Raw genomic sequence first — 25,199 nt, forward strand, 5'->3', positions numbered from 1 at the left:
AAATCTTACTTCCCTATAGTTTAAACTATCTCTTGTACTATAAAAATATATATATATATATATATATATATTATGACTGAAAATAACACTACATAACATATTGACATGGTGTTACAAATTAAAATCTCATTAATTACAAAATTAGAGTAAATTGACGAACGTGGTTATTAAATTAAAATGCATAGACCAAATTAAAAATTCGAACAAAACACATAGATTGAAAAAAGCTACTTAACCCATTTGTATTTGAATAAAATTTATGATGTGTCGCCTAGTATTATAATATGCAGTAGAAATCTATAGTTTATAATTGGCCGGTGCCAAATCCAATTACTTAAGATATTCATCGAAAAAGAATGTCATAATTGAGTTTCGTTATGTTAAATGGGTCCGATCCTTTTCTTCTAATCCATGTTATCCCATCTACCCAAAAAGGGCCAGGTTGGAGTGGACAAACCGGGGCTGTGACATAATTTGTTGAGGTCCATCCATGTCCTAATGAGCAGTGCTAAGGCAAGTTGCTCCCTTGTGTGCGTTATGGGCGTCCGATCGTAACATTTTTTTTTATGTCCAACCGATCGTAACATTCTTTCAAACTTAGAAGATGTATTGTTCTTCTGTTTTTAATGATCAGAAGCCTTTAGTCGTGCACATACCACCTCCTGGTCGGATTTGTCCCATTTCTCTGCCTCTCCAGCATGAAACAAGCCTTGAAGAAGCAAATGGGCAAGCGGTAGTGGAATTTGAGGGTAATTAGGGCTTCTCCTCAAATTGGTGTCTCTTTGGGCTCATGGGCTAAGGTGATAAATAATCTTTGGGCAAATAGCATTGCGTTTTCACTATTTCTTTTTGCAACTTTGGCCCATCTAACTTGTTCGAGTTTAGCATCATAGATGCTACAATGAGAGGTTATATTGAAGGGTTCCTTAGTAGTCATTTGATCAAGTACATAGTTTTTATTGGATTAATGAATTGAACTCCCTCGAGAAGCCCCTTACTCGGCATAGCATAAGAATAGTAATACCCTTCGTAAAAGCACAATGAGTTGGTAAAACTTAATGTTAATCACATTAACCCAATGGTAATCAAATATCAAGACGACAACCACTTATGAATCTCGCGTCAATTTTGTCAACGAAGGGTCTTGAAAAAAGCATAATCTAATGTACATACATGGGATTATGGAGAAAGACTTGTCTATATCTATCGTTCGACGGAAAGTTCTTATCGTGATCGTGCGGTCAGAAATATTTCCCCCCTGTGAAACATAATTCATAACGTGACCACTGACGATTTGCCTCCGCATTTTTCTGTTGGGTTCCTTTTCACGTAACTTCACAATCCACCCTCTTTCTTCCTCCTCTTCAGTCTTCCAAATTGCCGTACTATAAAGCACTGAGCTGAGCTCCCTCGCTGCTCCTCCCGCACGTTTCAATTCAACAAACACTTCTTCAACTTAACTTTCCCCTCCTCCTCCTCCTCCTCCATGTCAACCCCAACCTCCCCATTTCCTCTTTCCCAATATGCCCTCCCATTTCCCAACTAATCCCACTTCTACCCCAACACCCAACTTCGACGACCCAACCTCCTCCTCCGACAACCCGAACGCCGCCCGATCACCCAAAACGACACCGTCAGAGATGTGGAACTACCTCTGGATTCCTTTCCTGATTTCCTTGTCCAAGGAGCTCAGCTTGGCCAAGGCCCAGTCCCCGATTCTCTTGCCGAGTCAACTCGGAGTCGGCCCCTCCGACTCTCCCTCCACCAGGTGTACGGCTCTAGACCCCAAGCTCAATTACCGGCCGGTGATCGGCATCCTCAGTCATCCCGGCGACGGCGCCTCTGGTCGGCTCAGCAACGCCTCGACGGCGTCGTATATCGCTGCTTCTTATGTCAAGTTTGTTGAATCTGCTGGGGCTCGTGTTATTCCTCTCATCTACAACGAGCCTCCTGATGTTCTGTTCCAGGTGATCACCCAAAATTTTAAATTTGGAAACTTTATTTTACAATGATTTTTTTTTTCTTGACAAGAATTTGAGCTGTTTGGAGAAGTTGCTTCTGTGTTCTTTACGTTAGCTTTTTTGAGAATGAACGGAACAAGAGATGTACGTTACCTTATGTGTTGAGTTAATTTTACTCTTATCTTGGAAAAGATCATAACTTTTCAAAAGCCAAAGCAAGTGCTAAAAATTGGCTTTTTTTCTTCATAAGCTGGAGAAAAAATACAAAGTAAAGGCTGTGCTTTTATGTTGGCATTGTCATCAAAAGTTAAAGTTGGTCTTTGTGATATTGGGTTTTTTTCTTTTTCTCAAGTAAAGGCTGTGAATATTTTATATACGCTTTGTTTCAACTTTCAATAAATAGATATGTTTTACTAGCTATCATTTGCTTTAGTAATGTGAGGCTGAGTTTCTTATTTCATCACTAAAGCAATCTGCCCTCTCCCAGTGATTTTGTTATGTTGCTTACTATATACAGCTGCATTGCAGAAGCTCAATCTGGTCAATGGCGTGCTTTTCACTGGAGGCTGGGCTAAAAGTGGTTTGTACTATGACATTGTGGAGAGAATATTTCAGGTAATGATACAATCTTTGCAATATAATCATTTTAGTCCATGATATACAGGGTGACTTGTGCTAAGTAAGTTTTCATGCGCATATAGTCCTGGCTTTCCAGGCAGCCCAGTTAAGTCAAACTTTTATATTTTCTGGGGCTAGTGTTCTGCCCAACAAACAGAAGACTGTACTCCTTGATGCACTTGTAGTTGCTCATCTGGGCCCAGCATTATGCAATACTACTACTTGCTGCCCTTTCATGCAATATCATGGGGTGAATGGTTAAGATACCATTCGCAAAATGGATCGATCTAGATTGTTATAGGGATAAGTGTCATGATGCTTATAAGGCATTGACATGATACTGAGCTTAGTATCGTGTAACTGTCCAAGATCATCAGCATCAAGTATCATTCTCCATGTACTCTAGCCAACACTGAGCCAAAGAAATTTGACAGGTACAGGTTAGAGAGAGTGGTAACCCTAAAAGTTAAATGGGATTTTAGAGGTCAAAGTCCAGGACTGTGTATTGCAACCATGGCATAGTTGTCATTGTTGGCTAACATCAAAGGTTTCAAGGCTGTTTTGCATCATAGAGATATCCAGTAAATTGACTTTTACTCAGGATAGTTTCATTGCTTTCTGAAGAATACTTCCATGTTTATGAGCTATTCTGTTCCTACTTTTGTGCAGAAAATTATAGAGAAGAATGATGCAGGGGACCATTTTCCTTTATATGCCACCTGCTTAGGTTTTGAACTTCTAACAATGATCATCAGCAAGGTAAACTACCACCTCCCACAATTCATTGCTTTTCCAACAGCATTCAGTCTCTTGTCATTCAAAGTGCATATTTTTTCTCCCTTTTTCAATACTTGAATGTCTAAATTGTCACTTTCAACAATGAATATAGTCAATTTTGTTCTTCCCAAAGGTGGTTTAAATGATTCAATTGTTAAAAGAAGTAAACCGGGATGCCATGTTATTTGCACACATGCCCAATCAGATATTCTAACTATTTTATTGCATGTATGCTATTCCTGCTTTTTTGAATGGCCTTTCTTGGTTTTTTTAGGTTGGCATACAACTTGAGACTATTATATAAACACTCTGTTAATTAGCATGGAGATGAATTTACAACTTTGCCTTGAACATTGAATTATGGAATGATAATTCATTCTCTTTTCTTAGTTGATTGCTTGTCATAGTCACCCTTTCAATTTGAATCACCTTTCCTGTCAGTTAGAGGTAGTATTTTTTTTTTAACTCTTCAATCTCTTATCCTTATAGATGTTTCAACAATTCCTGCTAATATAGTTGTCTCGATTTTATGATTGACGCAACTTTCTTTCTTTCTTCTAGAACAAGAAAATTCTCGAGTCTTTCAGTGCAGAAAATATGGCATCAACTTTACTGTTTACTGAGAACACGATTATTGAAGGAACTGTGTTTCAAAGGTACATATAACTTGTAATATGGTTTTCCAATTCAATTTGTATGTAATTGATGAGGACTTTAGTTCTCTTGTGTAAAACAATTTTCTTTTGAAGAGAGTCCTACATTTCTGTTTTATTGCTAGAGATGTATGTAATATTTTTATAAGAAAATTGTTCACTGAAATGGCACATTTATCAAATTTAATAAATATGATGGAAATGTATTTATATTTGTCATCACTGTTTGATATTTTGGACATCTGTACTAAAAGGGAGGATGGTTGATATTCTCTGAGTTGTGTAAGTTTGCCTTCTGTATCTATAGTTGTTACTTATAAAATTGATTTTGGTAGGGAAGTTTGTGTCATGTCATGTTACTGTTTATCAAAGGGTGATTTAATTCTGCAGCCACTAACGTAAGCACATTCTTTTGCAGATTTCCTCCAGACTTGCTTAAAAAGTTGAGTACAGATTGTATTGTAATGCAAAACCATCATGTAAGTTCTAATCTAAAGGCTCTTTCATTCAAGTATTAAACATAGTTATCAAATTTATCCTTCATGCTTGTAAATTGTAATCAGGCATGGCCTGATCCTGAACAATCAATTCAAAATTATTTATTTGGTTAAATCTTACCATTGTTCATTTCTTTTTCCAAAGGCAAACCACTTCAAAACATACATCATTAGCTTCGTTTGAGAAAGTCTAGATTGTTTCATTGTGATTCTGAGGTTTGGCCAATCATCTGACAAAATTGATGAGACAAATGGCTCCATTTTGAGAATGTCTTATATTATGCTTCTTAAACTAAGAAATTTTGGGTTTAGTCAGTTATGCTTTAATTTATGTGGTTATAATCCTTAGCGTACAAAGAGAAGAATAGGCTTTCTAATTTAACCTGAGTTTTTTTAACAATTCAATGCAACAGTATGGTATCTCACCAGAGAGGCTGCAGGAGAATCCCAATCTGTCAAGTTTCTTTAAGATCTTGACGACTAGTACTGATAAAGATAATAAGGTACTGAATGTAACTATCTCACTTCATTATGTGTTTCATCAATTCATTACACATTTCTCTTGTATCAAGTTTCAATCTCTTTTTTCTTCCCCCGAAGATTCTAATTGTTGCAGTAACTCTAATACCAGGTCTATGTCTCCACAGTTCATGCATACAGCTATCCTGTGACTGCCTTCCAATGGCATCCTGAGGTATTACTGTAATATCGTTCAGTCTTGTCTTAAACTGTTACTATTAATTTCAAATTTAGCAATACAAGCAAACAGCACAGTAAAACAATGCTTGAAAATGGAAACATCTTGAGGCTCTTATTTGAATAGGTGTCATCAAGGATCTCTGCTATAAGAGTATAACTGTATAACTCACAACCTTGTGAAGGATAAGCTGTTGTTGTGGAATCATGAACAAATGGATTTTGCTTTATTATCCATCTTTATATGAAAGATTTAAGACAAAGACCACAATAACTATTTCCACTTAAGACATTTGTAATGTTAATATATTTGGGGTCTAAGAAATTTTTTTGATAATTATTTCCATAAACTTGTAAAAGGATTTGCATTGCACAAAAATATTTAGGCACATTCTACAGATTAAGTGAAGAATGGTAAATTAAGAAAAATTGAAAAGCAAAAAGACTAGAGTTTGCATAGAAAAAAGGTCATCTAGGACTGGGTGTATTGTACCTATTGCCAATTCCAATGGATCTGTTTCTAATTGTGAAGACTAACCAAATGCAATGCAGAAAAATGCTTTTGAATGGGGCTCACCAATGATTCCGCACTCAGAAGATGCCATTCAAGTGACCCAGCATGTCGCAAACTTTTTGGTCAGGTTAGCGCTGATGCTTTATCCTTCTGTATCTGTTTCTTTTAGCTCCAAGTGAACCACTATGGTTTTTTAATTGAACTTTGGCTGAAATGTTGAGGAGCACTAAGAAAAACTCTTTGGGAGCGCGAAGATGTTGCAAAGTTAGGCTCAGAGAATCACATTATTCCTTTATTCAACATGCGGATATTATGTCTAACAACATGCGGATATTATGCCTAACAACTTTCAAAGGTGTCATATTTTAGAATAGGGTGATGATTTTCCCACTCCCCTTTTGTCCACTTACACTCCCTTTTGTTTTTTAGTAGTTTTTACTATAACAAAAAAGGGAGTGTACGTGGACAAAAAAGGAGTGGGAACACACAATTTCTAACCAAGGGAGTGTAAGTGGACAAGAGGAGTGGGAAAATCAGCTCCCTTTAGAATATACCTCTAGAACTTACCCCACAAAGTTTATTCAACCAGAATGATAGCGAAGCCTAAACTTACTCCAAATTGAATTTGTGGTGCAGTGAGGCAAGAAAGTCATTAAACAGGCCGCCTGTTCGTAAAGTCCTTGACAATCTCATCTACAATTACAGTCCAACTTTCTGTGGGAAGGCTGGGTAAGCCTGAAGTGCCCTTGAGACTACATTATTATTTTGGATTTGTGCATGAACTTATTAGCTTAATTGTGACATGCTTTCTGACTGTAGGAACGGATTCGATGAAGTTTACATCTTTACTCAACCGTCACTCGCTCATCTGTAAATCAAACATGTACATGGAAGATTGTTTATGGAGATTGGGTAAAGACTGTTTGAAATGTAAACATATTGTATTTATAAGACAGTGGTGCTCTTATGAGTCTAAAAATGTCTCTGCTTTTCTATGCCACGCCACCAGTGTGTTGTCCGGCGTGTCTGCAAGGCTCTTGCACAGCTTTCATTTAGAATTGGCACCTTTACTTGTGCTATCTTCCCCATTATATTTCAGCTTTGTAAACATACAATACTTGGAATGAAGAAAATAAGCATCTGTTTAGCGTCATATTATTGGAAGACCTGTTATTATTCTATTCAATGGAGATGAGGCAAGAGCTAAATTCTTGCCCATAAATGTGAAGGTAAATGTTTTACCTTTGAAGCTTACAAGTTTTGGCTTAACAAAAACGGTAAAATTACATGGGATATTTCTTGACACGCACCGTCGATCAAATTTTTTTTTTAAAGTATAAGTAAATTGGAATTTTCATGACCTAAAAATGGAATTTGCATGATTGCATCAATCGAAGCAAAGTAGGGAAGGGGAAAAAAAAAAAAAAAAAAGGAGAGCAAACCCTGACTATGGCTTCCCAAATAAGCACGTGCCAATCCACAGAGCACGTGCCTATGCGAACTACATAACATAATTTATAGCTTGTAAGTTGTAAGTTGTAAGTTGTAACCACTCAGAGAATGGCGGGAAAAAGAGGTGAGCTTTGGGAGGGAAAATCATTGAAGATCTATTTTTCACGGGCTCTTATTGTTATTCGTAGAGAAAATTAACGACCCAAGTTTTTCCTTTTTTGAAAAAATGGCCCAAATCGAAACCCTAGGAATCATCCAAGACATCGAAACCCTCGTCTCCGATCAACTTCAAGTGGTAACAATCCACCCTTTCTCAATCTCTCGTTTTTCTTCTTGTATTTCACAATTTTGTAACTATTATCTTAATTCACTGTGATATTGATACGGCCCATCGTTTTTGCAATATGAATTTCGCTTCGAGTTTCTTTTATTTAGAATTTTTTGCCGCTGAATACTCTGTTATTATGGAGCTCTGACAAGGGTTTTGCTGAATTTCGCTTTGTTTCAACTAGTTTACTGTTATCTTGCGATATAGTGCCTATATTGATGTCTGCTGCTATACGAATCTTGTACTGGCATCAGCAAGCTGAAAAAGTTTACTTTTTAAAGTAATTTTTTTTAAGGATATGATAATGGGTTGTTGCAGAAATGAAATAAGCTAGGAAACCCTCTCATTTTGATTTGGAGATTGAAATGTGACTTGCATGTTTAGTTGAATATAGATAATCCTGAAGTTTGTTAAAGATGAACAAAGAAAATTTTCACTAGAACTTGAGTTGAGATTTGAGGAACCTCATAGGAATTCATAATATTGTCTAAAGAAAGCTACTTTCAATGCTGATGGGCAGGTTTCCTACAAATGGCTGAGTCGGAATTACTTGGTGTCTTCCAATGCTGCGAAGAGGTAGGGAACTGTCTTAAAAGCTTCTGGCTTGCTTTTTTTTTTTTTTTTTTTTTTGGTTTACATGTGATTGACAGTTTGTATATATAGGTTACTCCATGAGTTTGTTGAAAAACATGGAAATGGGTTGGAAGTGGTATATGTTTTGGCTGGCTGGTTGAAGAGCAATCCTTCGAGCTACCATATAAGGCTTGTTTCTGGGCCTAAACTTGCAGGTAACATTTAATTATAGAATAGTGTGCACATATACTTATGCTGATATCACTGGCGTTCATCCTGGTTTTATTCAATGCAACATGGGAGAGAGAGAGAGAGAGAGAAAGAGAGATTTCCAATAGGATGTTTTGTACTTTTTCCGCAAACCTTATAACTAGTACACACATAGGATTATATACACAGCATATGGTTCCGCAGCATAGAATTATATAACTAGTACACACATAGTACTTGAGTTATGGTTCCGCAGTTTGGAATAGATGCTATTATATCTTTTGAACTTATTCATACTTTCATGAGCAATATACCAACATTGGTTTCACTTTTTAAAAAATATATGTAATTGTTGAATCTAATATAACTGTTCCGTCTGTGTATCATCATCTTTTTAATAAGACTTGGTCCGTCTTGTTATTAAACATCAGGTAAGTGAAAATATTATGGAACTCATGTCTCTCAGCTTTTATGCAGAAGCAAAAGAAGAATTTGAAGGCAACTGTTCAGTCGAGGTTTATAGTGTGCAAGCTTGCATCCCAAAGGATCCAGCTGCATTGTGGAATGCTGAATTTGTACAAGCAGAGGAGCTCTTCAAGCAGGCTCCATCGGTTGAAAATTGCTTGAGGGATAACAGGTATATTTCATTTCATTGTACATCTGTATATAAAATGTATGCTTTTTCTTTAAAATTTAGGAAGTTCCGGTGCTGAGTCTGGTGAATCTGAACAGATTTTTTTATTTATTCTTCGGCTCAGTGATGATTACTTGATAGTTTGACCGTTTATTCATTGGAACCCTTTATAGAAAGCACAGAAAGATGAAGAAAAGTGAATGAAAAAGATCTATCACTCTGAGTTTTTAATTTTATTTGACTTATTTTCTGCTTATTAACAGTATTTCATTTTAGTTATCATAAAGAAAAGGCTCAGATTAGTAGTTCAAAATGATCTATCACTATATGCTCTTAGATTCAGACCCAAAAAAAAAAAATTGCTCTTAGATTTTTAAAGATGAAATTGTTCATCTCAAGGTTAAAGAACTTAATCAAATTTTGTTCTTTTTGTCTCTGATTGGAAATTAAAAAACCTCATTCTTTGTTTTGCATCAGATATTCCTAAAATTCTGAAAATTCTAGGAGAGGACATTTGGCTTTTATACTTTGCAAAATACTAGAGTTTATGTTTTCAGCACTCATGCATGGTAGTGTACTCAGCTGAGAGGGAATTGTTCCATTCATATTTTTGTTTTCTTTGCTAGAATTTAATGTATTATTTTCACAGGACTTTAATCTATTTGAGAGATATAAGACATATTTATACAACTACATATGTGATATTTGGCTTCCTTGATTTTCGATGCTCCTCTTCTTCAGGTTTTGTGGGATTTCCAATTCCTTTGTTAAGCGTAATATGGAGGGAATGCCATTGAGCATTGAAGCTCCACAACTTAAAACCAAAGCAGTTGTAGGGCCATCTGAAAGCAATTTAACTCATCAAAATATTGCATTTCCAAAACATGTCCAGAATAAAGGACAACAATCTAGCCCAAAAGTTGGTTTACAGGCTCCCAATGTGGTAAAAGATGTCAAAAGTGAAAGCAATGGAACAGGAGCTTTTGATCAGGCTAACAAACCACCAGCAGTCAAAGATAAAGTTCCTCCTGTGCCTGCTAACAAAAAGAAAGTCCAAAATGATAAAAGCTCTTCTGCTTCTGGAGGTTCATTGGCAAATTTGTGGGGTCGTGCATCTGTCAAGCCAAAGTCAAATACTCTGTCAGAAAATAATAATTCTATTCTTAATCATACTGGTTGGTTTCATTTTGCTTTATCTTTTTACCTCTTGCCATGATGGATAAGTTGGGAATTTAAAATTCTCTGAGAAACATTTTAGATGCAATACGGGTGGTTTTGTTTTGCTAAAAAATTGTATTGCTGGCTGAAATGTATCTTTGTGTCCTTCCTCCCACTTCAGGAGCTAGTGCAGACGCTCAAGTTTGTGCCCAAGAAGCAGTAGCCAGTGTCAGCAGCGACGATGATGGTCACGAAGTCAATTTCAAGAGAGCTTCCAACGGGGAAGGCACTAGAAAAAGGAGGGTTGTCTTTGATTTCTCAGATGATGACGAAGATGAAGATGCAGTTAATTTAGCATCACCAGATAATCAAAAAGAGCAATCATGCCAAGATCTGAAAGAAAGTAGCAAAGTTTTCGTTCCAGAGGGAACCAGTTTGAACTTTGACGAGCAGGTAGAAGATAAACCCAAGGTAGAAGATAAGCCCAAGGTAGAAGATAAACCCATGGTTAAGGAAGAGGTTTCTGTTGATCGAAAATCTAACCAATCTTTCAGAGAAGATTCTTCAGTTTCAGGCATCAGCAAAGGGAGAAATGCTGGGATTATCCTGAAAGAGAAGACACATAGCTGTATTCCCGAAAAAGATCTTAACAAAAAGGATAAACTGAACACCGCTGCTTCAAGTTCACCTAAAAGAAGAAAAGTTTTGAAGACAGTGATTGATGAACGTGGAAGAGAAGGTACGCTTTGGTTTAGATGCCTCGATTTTCAAAGAGTCCCATTTGCAGTATGTTACTTGGCAAGTTAGCATGGCTGTTTCTGCTGTAAAATTTAACCTTTGCTCTTATTCAACCAAATATAGTAAATTACGATGGACTTCATAGTAACTGTTTATAAGTAAGTTTTTCTTTTGCAACTTATTGTAACTGTTTAATATTAGTTTCCTTTTAGGTTATATATAGTTGAAATCAATCAAAAATAAATATTTTCTCACTGTGTGAGGTAATCTTCTCCTGTATCACTTTGAACAAGACATATATGTCTATTTTTTATCTATTACTAATTTACTTTTAATCTAATTTATACAGTGACTGAGGTAATCTGGGAGGGTGAGGAGACAGAAGCAAAGAAAGCCGACACTAGTATAACGAAGAAAGTTGATAATACAGTTGCCAGTGCTGTTAACAGGTTAGTTTAATTCGTTACAATTACTATTACTATTATTATATTTTTTATTCGTGGTATTATTATTTCCGTTTTATCCATGTTACTTGTGTTATTGATAAGGACCAGTCTGCTTAACTTGCAAGTTTCCATTTTACTTGTCTAGGATGCTTGTAAAGGAACAACATCTTCTTTGTTTTTCACGCTCTATTCTTTTTCACATCATGTGAATTCTTGATCAGTGGGATTACAAACATACCAAAAAAGTTCACATCTTATTCAACTGTGCTGATTCCAACTCCCTGTAAATTTGTGGGTTGAAACAATGTGGCAAATGTCATTGCCTTGTGTTAGAGACGGGTAATTGTATCTGATGTTGCAACCAGGTAGTGCAGGCTTGAACAGCTAGAATATTGAATAATCATGTTCTGGATATACTGCATCAAATAGTGAGATGTTAGAAAAACATGTAGATCCGATGCTGTATATCTCAATTGTTTTGAATTCTGATCATCACAGTTGGCCTTGTATACTTGTACTAGTAATCGAGGCATTCATGTGGTTTCTTTTACTTCCTAGCTTGGATAAGTCAGTCTTGTTATGCTTCATTTGTGCCAAAATATTTCATTTCATTGACTTTTTTTTGCTGAAGTTTTAGCTTGTGCCTGGTGCCTGAACTCTAATGTTGGATTTGTTAATCCAGGCCTCCTGCAGCTAAGAAGTCAGTGGTAAACACTGCTCCAACAAATGGTAAAGCAGGAAGCAAAAAGGGTGGAAACAAGGACCCTAAGCAAGGCAATATTCTTTCGTTCTTCAAGAAGGTCTAAGCCCTTTTTCAAACCCCAAGGATCCCTGCAGCAGTGTTTGATTATAACGGTTCTTACATCTTGTTATATTTTCAAAGATGACAGAGAGAAGAGTGTTTGCTTTTCTTCTCTGCTGCTAATCGAGGGCTCGAATGTGTATATTCTCTTCTTTCGGATTTATACTCTTAATTTCAGCATTAAACCGTCATGGTTTATTTTTGTACTAGCAGAGTGCACACATGGGGCCATTTGGATAGTCTGATTACTTCAAATTTAAATGTGCCTGTGTTCATATTCTACCTTGGATCATGAATGCAGGTAGGGATGGCATATTCCACATTGTGGTTCACCGGCCATTCAAGTTTACCATCGACATAAATGAAAATTTTATTTATTAAGAATTTGACCACCATTTGAAAGATTTGTTGCAGTGAAGCATTTAACTTCATCACATTGAATAAACTGTTTCGACTCCAACTGAAGGGATTTTTTTTTTTTTTTTTTTCTTTGGGCAGCTAGACTCCAACAGAAGCTAGAACAAATAGTATTTGCCTCGTTTCTTTATGACCAAAACCCAAAATTGGGATTTTCTGCGTACCTTAACTACAAGCAGGGATTCTTTGACACAGTCACGTAACTCATCTAGCCACACACAAAAAAGGGGATCTTTGCATTGAGTGGGACCAGTGTGCTCCCTCTTATTTGTGTGTGTGAATAGATGAGTGATATGATCCACCCCTCGAATTCAAGAATTTATCTTGAAGTTAGAAAGGTGTGTCGTCCAGCCTACTAGGGTGGCCACCTTTTAAGTTTTTTTTTTTTTTTTTTTTTGGCCACCTTTTTAAGTTAGCCTTGGCTTTTCAATGTTTTCGGTTTCAAAATTTCTTTACATGATGTCAAAGGACATACTTTTCTTGTCCCAATAGCTCTAATAACGGCTAGTTTTGGGGATAAAAGTAATGATGACTTAGCCAAATATGTAGAATTGGACTGACAACGTGGCCGAGTATTTTGCAGGTTCATTGGTCTACAGGCTTTGTTATTTGTAACAATTTGGGCAATGTTGTTATAATTTTTTTTTAAATAAAAAATAAAAAAAGATTTTGAGCAGAGTTAATACTGAAGCATCAACAACAAAGTTACAGAAGTGTAAATAGACGGGTGCACTCAAGTAACATCATGATTATCTGTTTTTTGGGCTTAATTATATTTTGGTCATTATTAGGTACTTATAAAAGTAGCAATGATCTCTACTCATGGGGTTCACTCACACTATTCATTGAATTGAATTCATGTAAAAGGAACTCATAATGACACAATTTGAAGCAGTAAACAAAAGCAAACTTCGAATACAAAGGATGGCGCTAAAGCCTAATAACCTTTGGCTTATGACAGCGTAGAGCTCCAACAAGAGTCCATAGAGTCTTAACTACTTACAGAAAATGAAATTTTGAATATCACAAAATACGTTTATCTGCATCTTGTTGGTTCCAAAGATTTGGTACAACCTGGGGGTTTTCTTTCGGGGGGAGGGGGGGAGAGAGAGAGGGAGGGAGAAGGAACAAGTGAGATAAAATAAGTCCAAGCATTCCTGTCCAACTGAAGATTACAGCAAACTAGGAAGAATCCAAGTGAATGCAAATGGAAAAGCATAAAAAGTGACCAACTCTATTAAAGATATGGAAGAGAATGAGAGAAAAATATACATGATTTACATTCAATCTTGTGAACAAAGTTTGTCATATCCTCTCCTTGAGTCAACTCTCTCGAATCAAGTTGGTTGGCTCACTCAAAACATACTTGGGTAGTTCATATTTTGCACCTGCGAGAAGTCATGTAAGGGGGCAAGCCAAGAGGATTTGAAAATAAAGAGAACTTATGAAGGTAAATTTGATAATTTAGCACCACTGAATCCTAACAACCTTGAAAAAGATACAGTTTTGGTAATTTTTAAAAATAAAAAATAAAACCTGCATAGATAGGAGTGTTTTCGAGGCAGCAAATAGTTGTGAAGACAAATGCAAATTGGATAAGTACCTCTTTCATCATAGCAAATTGTCAAATCAGCACTTTGAACAATGACCCCAGCACTGTCCACAATCGCTTGTGCAAGGCTTAGATCTGCTTCAGCAGCAGCTCGAAGTGCATCCCAAATCTCTAAAGTCCAGTATAAGTGAAATTTATGGTTCAGATATAACATGTGTGAATAATGTGACTTCAAAAAGAGGGGGAAAAAAAACCGCAGTTGCAATGGAAAGTCAAATAAGAACTTGATCACGATAATCACTTTTCTTTTGAAAAAATCCTTTTTAATTTTTCTATCAGAAGCATGAGCCTACAACACCACTTCCTATTACAAAAACAAACACATCAAAATATAGGGAAAAAAATATTGAGAAGACTTGTGTGAACCATCGCTGGGTGGCATCATGGCATGTGATCATTGGTAATATTTGCAACATTCTGATATTACATTGGTAATATCAGAAGGTCAGAGGTGCCCACTAGTGAAGAACTTATTCAACTAAATACAAATCCCACCCTTAGATATTTGGACAAGACGCTAATCCTTTTTTCATCTGGGTAAGATGAAGCACAATCCTTTTCAACCATAGTACCCCATATAGGTTGTATTTTATTTAATAATAAGCCATCATGTCCTTCCCATGACAACCCACACTCTTTTAACCTTCCCATGACGTTGTAGTTTGTTCAATGTCAGAATCCATATTGATGCAGCCATTAGCTACCATTGCATTCGCATGATGTGATCATCTCCAATATTGGTTCCCCCTTATTCCTACCCTGGTTTGCATTCATTTAACAGTTTATCCTCACTCGTCTTGACCTTATACACTAACAAACCCTCATTTAAGCTACAAGACCTTCTACAGAAAAGTTCCTGGGTTACTCAGTATACCTTACACTAAAATTACCCCCCAAAACAAACACCTTCTATCCAATTAAGACATTTCTTAGGCAAATGCTAGTTCTGAATAAAACAGATAGAGCCGTCATAGGATACCCAAACTGAACTAGAAGTTTAATCTTTAGAATGGTGAGAGAAACTCCAAACTGTCATAAGAACAACACTTTAAAGGGATAAACTCCACCCACCCCTCTTTCAAACTGAAAAGGGAAACACAACCAGCACAAGACCAAAGCCTGCTTAGTTATACAGATAATAATACAAACATGCTTGGAGCGCTGCTCCAGAACACACAACAGTATATGAAAATCAGATTCCCCTATACTATTAAGAATGCTCAGGGTCAATACCAAGATTCGGGTATCTTTACTATTCATTTCTATACAGAACTCATGAATTATTCAGGATGATCATAAACTTACCAAAATTTTATAGTTTAAAATCTCGTACTCAAGTTCTCTAGAACATTTATGCACCTTAATGGTCATTCAATCTCAAATGAGTGCATATAATGGTTGAATTGATACATCAACAGACAATTATAATAAAAACTAAGAGTTCTACAATTTATTTTGTGGATTGAACTCAAACAACTGAAAGGAAACCCGTCTCAAACCAACTGTTGAATATCTAAAGGTGACTAGAAAAGCAATAAAGTATAGTTTTCATCCTGTTTTCTCAAGTCAATGTTCACATGATAAGAGCTTCTATTACCCTTCTTACTGTGTGTGTATACAATCAAGCTCACTAATCATTACTGATAGGTTTAAGAAAATGGCTGTCCTGATGAATTAAATATGGCGGATTATGATGAAAGATATAATTCTAAATTGCAAAGATTTCCAGATATCTTCCCTGGTTTTCCATATATGAACACATTCTATTGTTCCTTTGTTTAGTTGCCACCCCTTGGTTTTCTTATGATTTTCACAAATGTGAAAGATCTGTTTGTGTTATAGAAAAATATTATCTCAGTAGGAACAAAATGTAAAAAATAAAAAACACTGACTAAGTAATTTCATACCAGGTAAGCTAACCTTAGGTAGAGCCCAAAATTCAATCCAAAGAAAACAAAAAGAACCCCAAAGATTTTCTGTAATTATTCATTGTCATTATACATACATTCAGAGGAAATATTACCTTTCCTGCCTCCATAGTGAGGAGCAGTGTCCCAAAACTCTTCACGCAACTGCAAGAGCTGAGACTTTGTTAATGGCTGAGGATGCTTCCAAGGTTTTGGCTTCCGAACCTTTTTCAAAGCCCCTGTTTGATATACAAGTTCTAATTATTGCCTCTGAAATTACGAGTGCTTTTAAATTCCAACAATCAACCACTTTTTCAGCGCATTGAAAATGATCCAAATATAATCAAGGATTTATTAATAGAAAGAACAACAAAACAGTGACAACTTTATTCCATCAACTGAAGCCCCCAACAGATGAGCCTACTTCTTTCCTTTCCCTTATTTTCTTCTGTGAACTAAAAAGAAATACTTAAGCAGTACAACCACAAATCCCCATCCAATAATAACCTGAAGTAGTTCAATAAACTAGTCTAGAAAAGGAAAACTCATGATTTTTTCTGGATTATGTATGCCTTCCAACTATGACATTCATAAGTTCAATAAGACCTAAATTCTCTTTCCAGTAGTACTTCACAATATAACAGATGGCATAATAAACTAAAATTTTATCTAACGCATATCATTGCACAACTTTCAGCTTGCGATCTATAAAAAAGCGCAGATCACACATACATTCAGGCACACGCAGACATGGGCATGAACACAAGGGTAAGAGAGAAGAGGAAGATACATACAAGACTTTCTGAATTTGGGGCTAAACTAATAAAACCACCTAATGTTTTTCATTTATGATCACATAAACGTCCAACATACAGGCTGGAAACTAATGTCAACACGCACACATCGATGTTAAGATCAGAAAGATAATAACAGTAACAAAATTGTCTGAATCAAAGAATGCCCAATACCATCTTCAGCATAAATTCTAAGTCTGGCTTTTCAATGCACAGCTTGATAGTTGAAAGCACATTTAAAGGCCTACATCGATCTCTATAACCGCAAATTTCAGGTGTTTGATTCTTCAGCTAAACGGAATGCCAGTGCTTAATCCTCTTTCTAACTCTATCTACCAAAATGCAATGAAGGTTCCCTGTTCTTTTTCTCAAAAGAATTCCACTGCTTCATCCTTTTGAGCATTGTCAAACAACAAAGCATATGAATCTTGCAAACCATATTAGAAACTGATTGTTGAAGTTAAAATAACAATAATTCATAAACCCCAATTGCATGAACAAAATTTCAGGGAAAACAAAGAATTCAACAGCTTGACTCAGCTCAGCTCAGCTAAGCTCAACCTTTCTCTGTAAATCATATCAGTATTTTACAATCACTTCAAAGATTTCAACTTTCGTTTCCTGCGTTTTCCAAGCAGCCAAACGGAAGCCAAAGCATCAAACCCAAAAGAAAAACGAACTGAGGCAAAGAATGATAAAGTGACCTCACCGTCTCCTTTGGTCTGTGACGATCCAGCACAACCCATTCTACAGAGAGAGATAAACGAAAACGAGAGAAATTGAGAGCTCCGAAAGAAGCAGAAGAAGAAGCAAGCAAGCAGCTTTGAGCTTCGAGCTTCAGCTTCGTGAAGACGCAAAGTCAAAAGTGGATAGACCCGACCCGACCTGACTTCCGGCCAGAGAACCTGCGGTTTTTCCGGTGACAGATCGAGAGTTGTAATAGTAAAAGTCGGACGCTTTATTAGATTTTTTTTAGATTTTTTTTTATGTATTTATGATTTAATTAATCATTGCTCAATTATATACGAATGACAGGAAACATCTTCTACTTTTTCTTTATTTTACTTTTTTAAATATTTTAATATTTTTCTACAAATAGAGTGTTAGTTGGATTGGTCTCAATTTTTGGTGTAGTGTGGATTCAGAGAAATACTTTCATGAAATACAAGTATCACTATTTTGATATCTCATGCCAATAACATTATGACACGAGTGATAACACTTTCATTTTGCGTAGTATTATTGATCGGTGATGGTAAAATAGTGTTATTTTCATTGCATACCCATTTGTTTTATGAAAAAAGTTGGTCACTCCAAAAGACTAGGCAATGCAAGTCTACAAACCTTTTTTTATTTTTTTACATTTACTATTATATTTTATAGAAAATAAGTGAGAGAGTAGAGATAATATTTTATTATAAAAAGCAAGTAGAGCTCGGTATACCTCTTCATTTTGAAGTATGCAATATTACCTTATTGGAGAGAGTATGTATACTTTGCCTACCCATTTGTCTCTTCTCTTAAAACATGAAAATACTGATATAACAAGACAAATGAAATTTACCTAGTTTTTGGCATCTTCCTCGTAGAGATGCTCTGTATAAAAAAAATTTCAATTAGTAATTATTATCGACCCAATGAATTCTCATGTATTTATCTTTCTGCTTATTTCATCTCTCACTTTGTCAATCGTGTTCACAAACTTTTTTCATTTAGTATTTATATTAGGTGAGTCCCAAAAATAAATATATTATATATGTGGTATACATATTAATAGTTATATGCGCTATTTTTTAGTTGTGTATTGGTAAACTATAATGAAGCATGTGAATGTAATGTATTGTGCATGTATTTCTGGTGACATTCAACATTTTATTTTCATTTTTAAGAGGGAGGCATCACAGTCTATTTAGACGAAATATTCAAAGAAACTAATGATGAGTTCGGCCGGAAGTATTTTGTACGATAATTCAATATTTAAATAAACTTGGCACTATGCCACCATCTAATCTCCCTCTTCTATTTGCTGCTTGACTAAACTCTCAATGCTTCTAATCTGTCTATCTATTTATCCATCTTTCTATCTCAATGTGACTTGTGAGGTTGACAGGAATGTTTAGAAACCAAACCAGCGGGCAGTGGGGACTCTTTGTTGTTCAAGACTTTTCGTTTTCATCTTTAAATCCTTCAACAGTGGCCTTTTGTCATTCTAAAGAGACCTTTATACCTTTCTAGAGCCAAATCAATCCTTGTAACCTTAATTCTTTCTGTTTTTCTGATCTTGTAAAAGTAATTTTTAGGTCTACCTACATACTCATCCTACTGGTAATTGGTTCAGTGAGCAATAATTTACTTTGGTTTGGTTGTTTCCTAGTTTCCTTTCAATACAACCCATCTAACATCAGCTTTTTTTAAGGGCTCATTTGAGAGTGATTTTGAATAGGCCGACAAGCACTTTTATAGAGAATCACTTCTCTATGTATTCACTTAGTGATTTTATGGAGAAGCACATGGGAGATGGTTCTCCCCAAAATCACTTAAAGTGATTATATGGGGAAACACATCTTCTCCTCATAAGTGATTTTGGCATATCCAGAATCACTCTCAAACAAACCAAAAATTTATGTCCATATCTCTTTCCAAATGACCTCCTTCGAAAGACACCATTTCAGGTTTTTTTTTAGGTCGACACCCTTTTAGGTTGAATGCATCTATCCATCACCGTTTTACCAATATCCACCCACCTATTATAAATTTATGATTATGACACCCATCTATCCATCACCGTTTTTACCAATATCCACCCACCTATTATAAATATATGATTATGACACCCTATGCCTAGAAGACAATTTCACTAATACATTTACTATTTTTCGAAATACTTGCAAATTTATTAATTTTTAACGATATCAACCTGATTAGCGTATGAGTTTCCAACCAGTGACCATATTATGCAAAACAAAAGAAGAAATTCGAAAATATGCAAACCATTCTGCATGTCGAGTTTCTCATTAACTTCTTAACAAAATGACAGCCGTGTTATGGTCCCTAAACTAAACAGTCATATGTAAGATAGTGCTTGTTACACCATTGTTGAGTCTCAGCTAAGCCATCTGTAATTTTCTTTTTAAAACACATCTTCGGTTACAGACTAGTTCAAAATGAAATACAGGATGCACATTCAAGATAGGGCAAAAACTAGCTGAAATTTGAAGGGCAGCAATCACTAGGTCACAGTTTGATCAAAAGCGATACGAGCTATCAGGTCCATACCTGCTCCTGATATTGTAATTTTCAAACTTTGGATTGTCATAACCTGCTGCCTTCATATCCATGGGTTTTGGTTCTGTCCCAGCTCCAAAAACTACCTCACCACTCTTATCTCGTTGGCGGTGCCTTGGTCTTTCTTTCTGGCTCTTAGACCTGCTATAAGAAGCAACCTCACCAGATCCATAGAATTCTGCAGAATCCTGTCGCTTTGAAGACCGGTGCTTGCTTGACAAAGAGGGATCTTTAAAACTAGCTGACTTCATCTTTGGTGGCTTCATTTCTGAATATTTCTCACTTGCATTGGGTGTATGGGCCTGTCGAGTCTCAGATAGAGGAGCAGGAGCACTCTGTCTCTGAACTAATGGGGTCTCAGCTTCATCTTCAGGCATCCTAAGAGCATCTTTTAATGGTGTGAGGCCTTTCTGGGAGCCACCAGGCATAAAACGGGAGGGGATGAAGTGAACAAATATGCCAGCCAATGCTTCAAGCCCAAGCTTGGATAGATCAATGATGAGCTGTCCAAAAGATGGCCATCCTGGTTCCTCTTTCATGCTCTCCACCATTGGAGAAGATTTCCCATTGCTTGGATGCTCTTTAATTTCACTCTTTAAAGGTGGCTGCTAAACAAGTTATGCATTACATTAAGCGAGTAACACAACTTGCACCAAACAGAATTTACCACAATGGGAAGCATGCACAGCTCTATTACATTGCAATAAAGAAAAAGATGGATTGACTTGGCAAGACCAAGGAAAAACTTGTACAAATGGTAAAACCACAGAAGCATACTTTTCCTTTCCACGAGAAAAGGTGACTTCAGAGATTAGTGAATGCTTTGAAAGAAAAAAGAAAAAGGAAAAAGAAAGAGATAATTGTGAAAACTGAAGCATGCACGAGCAGTAATGAAAAAAAAATAAGGGCAGAAATATTTGACTAAATAACATGTTTTGCTTGTAATGCATTTATTAGCTGAGATGGGTGGAAAATGAATCAAATTTTGGTAAAATTCATGACTAGACCAAGGACAAGCTTTGAAATATAATGTTTATGCATTAGTAGATCATAAGAGGTATACCGTTCTCGAGAAGAAAGAAGGTCCGTATCCCTGCTGAAGCATGCATGTAGCATACCCTACCAAGACAGCACCAACAACCATAAGCACATCTGCCAAAAAGACCCACAAATGTCAGTCAGAAAGAGGCAGCACAATCTGAAGTAGAATTTGAAACATCATAAATATCAGATATTTTAATGCCGCATATAATGCAGGATTATAACAAGCTTATTAGAAACACTCAAAGAGAAGCAAATCATTAACAAAATCTGTGTCGTTTAAAGAAACTGAACACACTACATATATCTTGTGCAAAAAGGAGAATGTCAAACAGAATCATATCCTCTACACTGGATGCACAATACAGTGGTCTCAAATAGGTTTTCCGATTAGTGCTTCCTTCTTACATATACATATAACGTCTATATTTGTTTCACAAAAGGTAAAAACTTGATGTCTATTTGCGGTTAAGTTACACAATATGGACATAATTTTGAATTTGATAATGTTTAATGATAGCATTTGCTGAACTGTAGCTCTATGTCAGTCCATTTTAATCTGTTCAAAACTTCAAACCAACCATAACCCTTCCTTTCCACCCATACTTACATATTCACAGGTCACAAGTGCCATGGGATCTAAATATGCACCAAGAAATATGATTGAAATTAAAACTTGATACGATGCTGGGCCGAGGAAGTGTCTGATTTCCAACAGCCCCCTACCAACAGTACAATAAAAGCTGAGTGTATGACATTGATGAAGATGATGTAGTATAATGTTATATGAGCAAAGGTCTAGACACCAGTAAACTACTTCTCTAAGCTCATGCCCTATTTCATTTGGCTTCTACTAGCACAGTGATGCTTATTCCTAGCTTAGAAATGAATTTACTTCCTTAATATCCATATAACTGTCTGCAAAGGAAACAATTTTAACAAACACATAGAGACATCCTATACATCAAGAACTACAATGAAGTGAACACCTGATCTTCATAAAGAGTATTCCTCGATCCAGATTACATCCAGCCGACACAAAAATTCATCAAATTGAACTTTTAATTTTATGTCAACAAGTGGCAAATGGCTGCTATATCTCTGCTATTTTATGTCCCCATTGATCAGTTAATGGCCATATACTACATTTGAGCTGATAGGGCAACTTATGGGCCATCACCTTCCACACATTCTGCTTCTTAATAATAAGAACTTTAAAGTTTGACCATAACACCATGGTTTTTCTTTGGATCCTCCGAGACATAGACCTTCTATTTGACATCCCTCTCATTTACAGTATCAAATTAAATATTACACAACGATAAGCATTTGTCAGCAAAGCGAACTGATCAAATCATTGTGCATGTTCATCATAAAGTAGAAAATGTGAAATCACACTTGCATAAACTAAAAGGAAAAAACAGCTATACACAACCTATGCAAATTCTAGAGATAGTACATATGCACATGAAGATCAGTGAGTATGCCTGCCTAGACACATTGCATGGTGTAGCTATTTCCATTTCCATAACAGCCAAAACATGAGTTATAGAGCTTTTATGTCATCATTAATGAATGAAAAGTAAACATAAGCAACAGCGGATCAAACCTGTGGCAGAAATTGAACTGTACTGATAATCACAATCCTCCTGGTTGAGAGAGATCTGCCGGAGAGCAGCATTTCCTCTATCAACAACTAGCAAGGAACAAGTAGATTGAATATATACCACATCAAAATCATTTGAGAACATCGCATCTTCACTGGGCCCATCCCTGTAGCCTGCAACATTTGATTTCCCGCCCGCAATGGTTGTCACACCTGCAAAAAGTTTGTATAAGAATGTGAACAATATAATTTATACAAAATCCACTCAATCTTTTTATCGGAATTTGTAAATAAGGTTTTCAATAAAAAGAATCTAGAAAACTTCGGAATTTTTACAGTTTACATTCCCGTGTACAAGTTATATTTCCATACATTAGTTTTGCTAATTCAACATAAATACATGCCATACATACATAAAGAAATTTGATATTTTTCCTTAGTTCACTTGTTGCCAGCATACATCTGTAGAAGCTTCTAACTAACTATGAAAGTAACAAGAACTACATGTACTGATGTACCAGCATCTCCAATCTTTCTTATGGCATGATTCACGGTATCAGCAACATATACATTCCCTTGATCATCCATAGTTACACCTTTGGGATGATTGAAACGAGCATCACTTGGCTTTCCATCAACATGTCCTGTGTAACCCTGAAATGACCCAGCAACCAATCTTCCCCTACTATCTGCAGTAATGAAATGTTCATATTACTCTAAAACTCAACAATATTGAATTCCACAGTCAAACGACCCTCTACAACAACATAAAAGGCAAAAGTAAGAAAATATGAGCATCAATAATTGATACAGAAAACTTTCATCTGACCAAAAGAAAAAAAATTGAAATAGAAAAATGTCAAAAAAGTAAAAATGGAAATTTAAATATCAAGTTAGGGAAAAGAAGGAACAATCTCAATACGGTAAAACAACATAAGTATTGTTGCATAACACTAATCCGCATAATGTTGCTGTTAACGGAGTCACGGCAAAGAGTTCGCCATCCTCTGAGATGCGGATTTTGGTAAGGAATTACTCCAATGTCATTACCTTCCAAAACAGTCTCAACTAAAGTACCCATTCTCAAATTGAAGAACATTCCCATCTGCAATACAACAAAGTGATAAACCATATAAGACCTGTACAGAAATTATGCCAATTAAGCATAAAGTTCATGAAAAAGAACCAAATATTCTAATAAGTCACTTCAAATTACCTGATTGCGGTGTTTTGGAGGATATTTCCCTGGTCCACTTGAGAAGAGAAGACAAGTGTTTTATTAATGGTCCTGAGCAAACAGTTCATTCAAAACCATATCATAAGTGAAGTAATATTAAGAAACTAAAAAACCCATGATGTATATATGCAGATCACAGGAAGACAACATATTATCATTACCAAGTGTATGAGTGAGAGAAAGCTATTTGGGAATATCAGAATAAAGAGAACAAATTTAGTAGAATCAAGAAAACTAAGAACTAGGTATCTAATTATCTATATAATAAAGCTATACATTCATAAGAGAAGCAAGTGAGGATACAAAGCATACCCAGTAACCCAACAGATCAAACACACAACCCAAAACATGAGAGAGAGTTAGAGAAGTTGGTGAGTGATAGTTACCTGCAGGAGCAGCGTGAGCTTGGAATTGGAGGGAGTAAGCGACAGTGAGTGTTAGGAGAGTGAGAAAGAAAAGTGAATTTCTCATTGCACTGGGAAGAGAGATGAGCAAGTTGGTTTGAATTTTCAAGTATAAGTAGGTTTACGAAATCATGACTTTGATTTGAATTGCAGAGCAGCTGCGTTTTGTAAATTTTGGGTTTTGGAAGCAAAGTACCAACTGGGGCTCCGTGTTTTTGCTCAGTACTTGGGGAGCTTGATTATGGTGACTGACAGCCGGTACACACCTCTTTGCTTTGTAGTGTTTTTCAAGCTCTCTCTCTCCTTGGATCTTTTTTAATCTCTACACTTTCTCGTTTTTCTTTTTTTCCTTTTTCACTTTTTCGGAAAGTGAGTTTTTTCCAGGAGGAAAAAATAATTACTGGGATAATTATCTTCTACTTTAATTGAGAATATATATAGTTTTTTTTACCAATGCACCATGAAACTTTGAACTTTGTTTAACTTTTCGAACTTTTAATTTGATTTGAGCCCAGAACTTTCACTTTATGCCAATATTCACCTAACCGTCAATTATGTCACAGTTTTGTGTTTGATTTCATCATATGTATACAAGTTAACTCACGATGTAACCAAGCATTTACCCATTGGGTTTTATAAATAATTTTTGGTCCAACGTTTAGGAATCTAATTGAGCAGCAAAAGTGGGAGGAAAATTTTAAGTCTCGTTGATTCGGGGATTAGGGTCATGGGAATAAATAGGTAAGAGATTCTCATGTTTGGTAAAATCGTTGTTAGGAATTTTAATATCTAGTACATTTAGGGTATGTTGAAAGTATGTCAAAGTAAGCATGAATTTG

General features: G+C 36.0%; 4 protein-coding genes across 4 annotated transcripts; 2 read left to right on the top strand and 2 right to left on the bottom strand.

The window, feature by feature from the left end:
* Positions 1,266-6,880, top strand: LOC18779010 (gamma-glutamyl hydrolase 2). The gene is made up of 10 exons (XM_007213828.2): positions 1,266-1,967; positions 2,490-2,576; positions 3,249-3,338; positions 3,918-4,012; positions 4,428-4,488; positions 4,920-5,009; positions 5,138-5,200; positions 5,755-5,843; positions 6,353-6,445; positions 6,536-6,880. The coding sequence occupies exons 1-10, from the start codon at positions 1,524-1,526 to the stop codon at positions 6,588-6,590; spliced, it is 1,167 nt and encodes a 388-aa protein (XP_007213890.1). The 5' UTR covers positions 1,266-1,523; the 3' UTR covers positions 6,591-6,880.
* On the top strand, positions 7,260-12,438 carry LOC18780626 (DNA polymerase delta subunit 3). Its single transcript, XM_007213840.2, has 8 exons — positions 7,260-7,463; positions 8,017-8,072; positions 8,160-8,284; positions 8,757-8,916; positions 9,655-10,088; positions 10,253-10,810; positions 11,159-11,258; positions 11,938-12,438. The coding sequence occupies exons 1-8, from the start codon at positions 7,395-7,397 to the stop codon at positions 12,059-12,061; spliced, it is 1,626 nt and encodes a 541-aa protein (XP_007213902.1). The 5' UTR covers positions 7,260-7,394; the 3' UTR covers positions 12,062-12,438.
* Positions 13,472-17,925, bottom strand: LOC18780637 (ubiquitin domain-containing protein 1). The gene is made up of 4 exons (XM_007213924.2): positions 17,497-17,925; positions 16,110-16,232; positions 14,078-14,197; positions 13,472-13,862 (listed from the first exon to the last, which is right to left on the bottom strand). The coding sequence occupies exons 1-4, from the start codon at positions 17,531-17,533 to the stop codon at positions 13,798-13,800; spliced, it is 345 nt and encodes a 114-aa protein (XP_007213986.1). The 5' UTR covers positions 17,534-17,925; the 3' UTR covers positions 13,472-13,797.
* Positions 19,762-24,664, bottom strand: LOC18780717. Its single transcript, XM_020561531.1, is given in 9 exon segments — positions 19,762-20,680; positions 21,136-21,224; positions 22,723-22,932; positions 23,238-23,408; positions 23,631-23,742; positions 23,744-23,791; positions 23,793-23,824; positions 23,936-24,007; positions 24,343-24,664. Coding segments are annotated over 9 exon segments (1,467 nt in total). The 5' UTR covers positions 24,428-24,664; the 3' UTR covers positions 19,762-20,032.

This window comes from Prunus persica, chromosome G4 (genome assembly GCF_000346465.2).
Source record: "Prunus persica cultivar Lovell chromosome G4, Prunus_persica_NCBIv2, whole genome shotgun sequence".
Taxonomy (NCBI): domain Eukaryota; kingdom Viridiplantae; phylum Streptophyta; class Magnoliopsida; order Rosales; family Rosaceae; genus Prunus; species Prunus persica.

Excerpts from the sequence above, each read along its gene's own strand:
- LOC18779010 (XM_007213828.2), top strand. The coding sequence starts at position 1,524 with ATGCCCTCCCATTTCCCAACTAATCCCACTTCTACCCCAACACCCAAC. Across the intron at positions 5,844-6,352 it reads GTCGCAAACTTTTTGGTCAG|TGAGGCAAGAAAGTCATTAA; the intron begins GTTAGCGCTGAT and ends TTTGTGGTGCAG. Across the intron at positions 6,446-6,535 it reads ACTTTCTGTGGGAAGGCTGG|GAACGGATTCGATGAAGTTT; the intron begins GTAAGCCTGAAG and ends TTCTGACTGTAG.
- LOC18780626 (XM_007213840.2), top strand. The coding sequence starts at position 7,395 with ATGGCCCAAATCGAAACCCTAGGAATCATCCAAGACATCGAAACCCTC. Across the intron at positions 8,917-9,654 it reads AATTGCTTGAGGGATAACAG|GTTTTGTGGGATTTCCAATT; the intron begins GTATATTTCATT and ends CCTCTTCTTCAG. Across the intron at positions 10,811-11,158 it reads TGATGAACGTGGAAGAGAAG|TGACTGAGGTAATCTGGGAG; the intron begins GTACGCTTTGGT and ends TAATTTATACAG.
- LOC18780637 (XM_007213924.2), bottom strand. The coding sequence starts at position 17,533 with ATGGGTTGTGCTGGATCGTCACAGACCAAAGGAGACG. Across the intron at positions 16,233-17,496 it reads GTCACAGACCAAAGGAGACG|GGGCTTTGAAAAAGGTTCGG; the intron begins GTGAGGTCACTT and ends TATATCAAACAG. Across the intron at positions 13,863-14,077 it reads AATTTGCTATGATGAAAGAG|GTGCAAAATATGAACTACCC; the intron begins GTACTTATCCAA and ends GACTTCTCGCAG.